This window comes from Apteryx mantelli, chromosome 10, assembly GCF_036417845.1.
Source record: "Apteryx mantelli isolate bAptMan1 chromosome 10, bAptMan1.hap1, whole genome shotgun sequence".
NCBI classification, from domain to species: domain Eukaryota; kingdom Metazoa; phylum Chordata; class Aves; order Apterygiformes; family Apterygidae; genus Apteryx; species Apteryx mantelli.
Window position 1 is genome coordinate 10,977,101 of NC_089987.1, and position 7,473 is coordinate 10,984,573.

Genomic DNA, 7,473 nt, shown 5'->3' on the forward strand with positions numbered 1-7,473 from the left:
CTTCTAATCAGGTCTTAAACAAGATTACTAAACAGTGCAAATTAAAGACAGATGACACCCTAGATGCAGTATATGGGCAGTCTTACTTCAGCATTTTTATTATACCTCTACTGTCATAAGTTATTCAAACACCAGTCATCACACAAATAGGCCAACAATTATGTTTTTAATGTAATTAAAGATCTTTTCACTTCCAACTGTGCACCTCAGAACTGTAATTCGCAGTAAACAGTTACAAGTACTTAAGCAATGCTCCTTTGCATATTCATCACTTAAGTTAGTCTCCCCTTCTCCCCACCCCCCCAACCCTCCCCACAAACTTCAGGAAACCATCACATGGATATCACCAAGGAGTCTCACAGCACTGCATGTATGAATCTAAAGCTACAGGAAGGCCAAGAAAGTGTCCAAAAGCTGAAGGAAAAAAATCTCGTAAAAGTTTGGAAAAGCAGAAAGGTTAAGTCAAGACATAATGTGAACACAGACACAACAACAAATGAAACAACTATGCAGGGTTCTCTTATCCCCTGCATCCCAGAAGGATCCTTTGTATAGTACCAGGAGAAATCTACCAGTCAATAAAAACGCAATGGGCTTTGTATGGGTTTAAGGTTATTAATAGACATTGATAGCACAAATGCCTTCTTGAAGCAAATGTTCAAGTTTTAGATATCTAACTTAAGTCTGTGAAAATTTACAACTCTCATTAGCACTTCCATAGATTCTCTTGTGGTAAGTGCTTCCATCACAAAAAAGATTGTCAGACCTTACTGGATAACAAAAATTAATGAAGGGTCTAATTCACTGAGTCACTTTTTTAAGCCTACAACTAAAGTTTACAGAGTTTGTTTGCTAAGCACCTTTGTCTTACTTAAGTGTTCTGTTTCTACTTAACGTCTAGAACCTGGAGACTGAAACTACTACCTATACGAAATCAATCTGCCAGGAAGAACGGACACTTAACATTCACATAGATATGGGACATAATTTTTTAAAGATAACGTGGTATGAAAATGAAAGGTTTTCTTCCTTTCTTACAGTAAAAGGAAGACCATCAGGTATGACCTGTGATTTTCATTTACTGTGAAGTTAAAACACACTTAAAAATACAGTAGTGGTTGTTTACACCTTTGACAAGCACTTGATGGCAAATTCAACTTTGTCAGCACCCCATCAAGCTCCCAGTTAGTCATATGATGTGAATGTTAACTCTACCTTTTATAGTGGCTATGACATGAGATGATAAAACAGAGCAAACAATTATCAGATCCTGCTGAAAAACAGGTGCTACTTATTAAAGAGTATTACAATAACTGATAAAATACCATTTCTAAATTCTGTCAATGTTTCATTATCCCTTTAGCCATGGAAATTGTTTTCCACCTTTGATGAATTTTACTGTAGATAGTTGATTCCGTGAACTGCAGCTACATCTCCTGCATTTATTCAAAATGTATCAAAGTTAATTAGATATATTTAAAATAGATATCCTTGATCCAAGCTGTGAAGAGAAGCAGAACAGGAAAAAATCATTTTCAAGAAAACTACTTCAAAGTTGTTGACAAAAAAACAAGTTTCCCATTAGAAATCAGTGTACCAGCACCACTTGGCTCATGCTGGAACAACCAGTTCAACTGGAATATGCACGATATGACTGAGGACAGTCCAAACCTGAAGCAAAAAAACCCAAGACTACTTGATTCTTATTTTATACAAGTAGCAGTGCAACAACAGTACGGCTCTACTTCACCTGCACATTTGGTACAGTCAGAGCCAACTGTATTGCATTTGTGATCTGATGCAGTTCAACTGAAAATTCTCTGTGGCGTTTATAACTGCCTGCTAACCTACACAGTACTCCACAAAACGAATCACCTACCAGTCGATGTAGCATGTCTCACTGTCTTGCTGCACATCCTCACTTTAACTCTGCCCCATCACGGCAAGAGATTCTGAAACCTACACTACAAGTACAGGTCTTATAACACAATTATGCAGAACGTTTCCTCTACATCCCACGCATTAAGGCTCTCAGCTCTCAAAAGCTGACTATCCAGCACAGGCACAAAACATCCGCTCATCACAAAGAAAGGCAAAAAATTAGATCTTACTTACCATGTTCCCTGGGAAATTCCACGAACACAGGACTCTAGGGCCTGAGCTTCAAGATCACTTAATATTCTGAGTTAAATTTACAGCTAGTGCTATAAATGCTTTCATTCAGATGAGCTAAGGTGTCATGTATGTAAAAGAAGCCATGTGCTCCAAGGATATTGTACCTGAGGCTAATGATCTAGGAGAATCCTCTCTGTCTGTCTGTCTCTCTGTTTGTCTGTCTCTCTAGCTTGTCAGGTGCCCCCAAACCTCTTCTTGAACAAATGCCTTAGCCTAGGCAGAATTTGGGATAGTACCCCAGGGAGGAGATTTTTCAGGTATAGATTCAGTAGTGGACTTATTCTAAGTTATCCTGATACCTAGGGACCAAAGTAGTGCATGCTACATTGAATGACTAATGTCTGACGGAAACAGAACTGAACCAGCTAATTACCAAGTTAATGGTTACATACATATCTTGTCATCCAAGCTAGGTATCAGCCACTGTCAAGAAAGAGGCAGATGACAGTGAAAACAAAAGTTAGAGGGCGCCTGTATTAGCCGCTTAAAAAAAAAAAAAGTGTTTTTATGCATTTGCTTAACCTTTCTATAAAAGAAAGAACAGTTTAATCACTGATTGGGTCTTACAGGGAAAAAAATAAGAGTAACTGTAAATTAAGTTATGTATCTAGCAATCTAGAGTAATTCTATCTCAGATGTAGGGAGCCCGATTCAGCAATCCCCCAAAGAGGATGAGAGGTCATGGGAAGGGGTGGGGAGGGTAGGGGAGGAAATAAGAAGCAAGGCAGAAGATGATTTCCCTTAAGATTTTCATAGGGAGGTAGATAATGACTCAGCACTATGACCAAAACATGTCTTCCTGAAAAGAATAAAAACTATTCTGAAATGAAAAAAAGAAAAAAGAAAAAAGAAAAGACATCAAAAAATGCTTTTAGTACCAGGGAATGAACATGAAAAGACCTTCTCACTCCACTATGGAGTTTCAGCTACCAGGGTTGATTTGACAGTAATAGTGACAGTAAGCTCCTGAAAGCCTGTCTTTAGTTTCTTGATGGCTTCCTACAATTATAGGTCAGCTAAAAGGCTTTGTTCCCAAATCTGCACCTGGGCATATGCACACAAAAAGTATGCAAAGAGTTAAAAAAAACAACAAAACAAAACAAGTCCTTGAGAAGGAAGGGTGTTTTCTTTGCCTGCTGGGAGGTCCTGACCCACTTTGCTATTTATTTTGCTTGCTGATGACACTAATGAGACAGAAAGGAAAAAGGCAGGTATTATTAGATCCTAACACATCCATTAAAGGAATGCATGAAGACCTGAATTTTCAAGCTGAGTTTGCTAGTCAAAAAGGTCTCTTTTTCCTGCTGCTGCCACCGGAGTTCTTATGACAAGTTCCTCCTAAGCACCTCAAGTACTTAACACTTTCAGATACTCAGAAATAGTCCCAAAATATTTCTAAAGTAGGGAGATACTTGAAGTTTGATAGCACCAGGAAGAATGTCACACCAAACATTTGTCTGCTTACAATACCAGCTCGTCTGGTACTGCAAAAAGCCTGATGTCACAGGCTGTCTTGGCACCCATAATGGTGGGTTTTTTTCCACTGAAGTATTTATGCAGTATTAAGAAGATTGTCCCTGGTGAGAAAGCACTTACACTAAGAACCTCAAGAAGCCAGGACTGGCCTCAGCACTGAAGATTCCAGCACAGAAGCTTTTCTGAGAACTGCAAGGTTAGATGGCCACTGAAGACACAAGCAATGTACTCATCCTTCAGTTGTGCCTAACTTAGTATCCAAAGACAGTTTACTATCATGTGAGCAGAGGACCAAATCTCCATAACAACCAGCCACATATGGTACTTAATCACCCTTGCAAGCCTGCAGTACATTTCCATTGCCAAAACACTGTTACAGGATATAGTTTACCTATTTTCAAGAACAAGGATGAACCACCTTCATTGCTTCCCTCTTCTGAGCTGAAAACTCAGAAGATGATCAGTAGCATGATTCTCATTTTATAAAGAGGAAAATTAACACACAAAGAGATATGGCAGTTTGTCCAAAAACAGACAGCCAGAAGCAGATTTAGGAGCAAGGATCACTAGTTCATTCCCCATCTCTTCCTGTCCCTATCCTAACAATGGCATTATCATTAGACCCTGCCGCCTCCCTGCTGTTAAATGGTGTCTTGCTCCCCACATACTGGGGGGCAGCAATCAACCACAACAAAGAGAAAAACAGGGGGGCAAAGAGAAGTTTCTCCAGTTTGAGAAAAGGAAATACTGATTCTATCAATCTTAAGCTCTGTTCTGAATGAGCATTCAGCTATGACTAATAAAATGTCTCAGTTATACTTAATAAACATAACTTTTAGCTAAGTCCCCCCTGCAAGAAACCTCTAAAGACCTAAACCCTGAAATCCGTATTTAGAATTAAGTTCTCACGGATGTGTTACTTTATACTTATAAGCACTTGGACTTGATGGCAATTCATCTGCTAGTAAGTCAACATCAGCAAAAATTATCTGTCCTGAAAGTAAATGGATCCTGAGGGAGCTGCTCAAGTGTGCTTTTTCCTCATACACAGGTCAAGCTGTGAGAAGGGCAATAGACAGAGAGCAATCTGAGTGTAAAACGCATTTCACTTTTAAGAAACTGATATAGCTCATAAAGCATAAACAAAAAGCCAATGCTGGAACCAGCTACTTGGATATAACCCAAAATACACTCATGAAACCATAATTTTTAAAAAAGCATGTCAGCTACTTAATTACAGCAGAAAGATTACATAGAAAATGAACTTACCATCTCTGTCTTCATCATGAATATTTAGATATAAATATTCCAGTCCTCTTCCTTTCTTGCCATGCTCTGCTCCCTGTATTTTAGCCATAAGTGTGGTTTTACCTGAACCATCATCACCTGCCAGTAAGTTTTTACAGGGGGGGAGGGGGGGGAAGACACATTCAGAATTAATTTTATTTTTGTAGAAAAGTTTTTCAAAACATGCTTACAAGAAATATTCTTATCCATTTCTGAACCATAATTATTTGTTTTTTTCCAGCTGAATCTGACAGTTCATACCAAGAAAAACATAAAGAAGCACTCCATTGTTCAGTATTACGTTCCATTTGTTTAAACTATATTAAGAATCTAACAGCAGCATAAACCAGAAAGAAAGTAAATCTGCCGGCCTCAAGACAAGAATACCATATCCCTTATTACATAACCTAATTTTAACAAATTGATGCATCAGTTTGTTCACATTATTTCTGACTATGAAAAGGCAGAGGAATACATGTAATCCAGATCAAGGCAGATGATTAAAAATATATATATATACACACACACATATCATATGAATTTTTGTATAGTTTGACTGAAAAGCATATTATAACACCAAATACTTTTCTTTAGGTTCAGGCAAGAGAACAACCCTTTGATAATCTAAATAATCCAAAAAGTATGTATTTCATGTTCTAATTCACAAAAAACAGCAAAAAGCAATGTTTGAATATCCTGAAGACAAAGCATAGAGAAATACATAGCCTTTTACACAACAAGAAGATTCATCATTTAACTCAATAAAAATAAACCATACTTACATGTGTCAGTGTGACAACAGTATTGCACTTTACCTATACACACAAGTAAATCCACTTTAAAAAAAAGTGATTTTAATGCCAGCATTTAGTTATTCAATCCATACTCAAATCCTCAAGTTAATTGGTTATTTTGGTTTGTCTTGTACTTGCATGGCTAAGTTAAGCTGATACATGAGAGTTAAATCAGCAGATCTTTAAACAAAAGAAACCCTCTCCACTACTTACTCTAGTACTAGGGCTATCTTATTTTAAACACACAAATATATTTTGTTTCTACAAGAAGAAGAAGAAAAAAAAAGAACTCTACTGCTTGTATATGCTACTTACCAAAAACAAGAATATTTTTGCCTGATGGCAATTTAGACCTTGACCGGGTAGAAACTTCACTCAGTATTGAGGACCTAGAAAAGGAGCACCAACCACTGTTACTAGGCTGGCTGGCTACAAGACACGCACAGAGTCCACAGACTGCTCACTCGGCAGCACTGGCAAACCAAGCGCACCTACCTGGACCAACCCGACTGCATCCGTCCTATTTACAAAAGAGATATAATACTACAGCTATAGCCTCAGGTGCGTTTTAAAAGACTACCTCTCCAGAAGCATCTCATGTACAGAGGAAAGCTTCTGTAATGTCTAAAGGCTCATGCAATAACATTTTTTGAAACTTTTCTCCCTTAATAAGGGGCAACACTACTGCAAAGGAAACCTTACTTTTCAACCGATGACTAAGTCTTCCCACAACCCACTACTGTAGCTTATAAACACATTTTTCTCCCACTAGCATTAAAAACCAGAAGAGGTTACTCGCAGACAAGCGGCTGGCGCACAGGAGACCGAGCCTCCCGGAGCCTCCCGCAGGCTTCCTGCGCGACGCGAGCCGGGCCCGCAGGCTCTGCCCCCGCCTCCCCCGTGCCCGCGGCGGGCTGCCTCCGCGAGCGCGGAAAGGCCCCGGCCCGGCCCGGCCCCGGCCGCACTGCGCACCGGCCCCGCGCCCGGGCCCCGCGCCGCCGCTCCCGCCAGCGCGGCCCCGCCGCCGCTCTGCCCCCCGCCGAGCCCCGCCGTGACAGGCGCGGGCCGCCGGCGGGCGGCCACCGGCCCCGCGCCCGGCGCCCCCCGCGCCGCTCACCAGAGGTTCTGCCCTTCCTCCTCTTCGCTGGGGAGCTCGGCGCCGCCAGGCCCGTCCGGCCCCAGCAGCTTCTTCTCCACCAGCACCGGCGCCATCTTGCCAGCCGCAGCCACAAAGAGTGACCTCACCCGGGGCCGCCGAGGACCCCGCCCCTCCCTGCCCACCCCGCCCCGCCGCCGCCCGGCACGGCCCGCCCCGCCCGGGCCCCGGCCGCGGCTCGCGGGCGCTGCCCCGCGCCCTGCCCTCGGCCGCCGCCGCGCCGGCAGCCCGCCGCCGCCGCGCCGCTTTTCGGTCAGGCGGCGCCGGGGCAGCCCGGCAGCGCGCCCCGCCCTGCGCCAGCGGGGCGCGGGGCCGCCGCCAGCAGCGCCCCCTGGCGCCCGGCGCCCGCGCGCGGGGCGGGGGCGGCGGGCAGGGAGGGCGCGGCGGGGCCGGGCTCCGTCCCTGCGCGCCAGGAAGCCCCGCTGCCGCCGCGCCTCACCGCTGCTCCTCGCTCTGCCCCCGCGCCGGCAGCTGCTCCTGGCCCCTGGTCCACGGGAAGGCGCGTAACATTTAAGATTACAGGCGTTAGATTACAGGCTCTAGAGGTCCTTTCCAACGTAAATGATTCCACGAGTCTGTGATGGG

The 7,473-nt window shown here is 43.3% G+C and overlaps 1 protein-coding gene across 5 annotated transcripts in view; it reads right to left on the reverse strand.

Annotated features, from left to right (window-relative positions):
* DYNC1LI2 (dynein cytoplasmic 1 light intermediate chain 2) overlaps nt 1-6,984 on the reverse strand; it is a 29,861-nt gene extending 22,877 nt beyond the window's left edge. For 2 of the 5 annotated variants that reach the window (XM_067302473.1, XM_067302471.1), the window contains exons 1-3: nt 6,850-6,975; nt 6,048-6,121; nt 4,921-5,037 (exon numbers count right to left, since the gene is read on the reverse strand). In XM_067302473.1, the coding sequence (XP_067158574.1) occupies nt 4,921-5,037; nt 6,048-6,121; nt 6,850-6,944 (286 nt within the window). In that variant the 5' untranslated portion in view covers nt 6,945-6,975. Of the gene's footprint in view, nt 1-4,920; nt 5,038-6,047; nt 6,122-6,849 lie in introns of all 5 variants that reach the window. The other 3 variants (XM_067302475.1, XM_067302474.1, XM_067302476.1) reach the window with 2 other exon arrangements.
* Nucleotides 6,985-7,473: the final 489 nt, after the last annotated feature.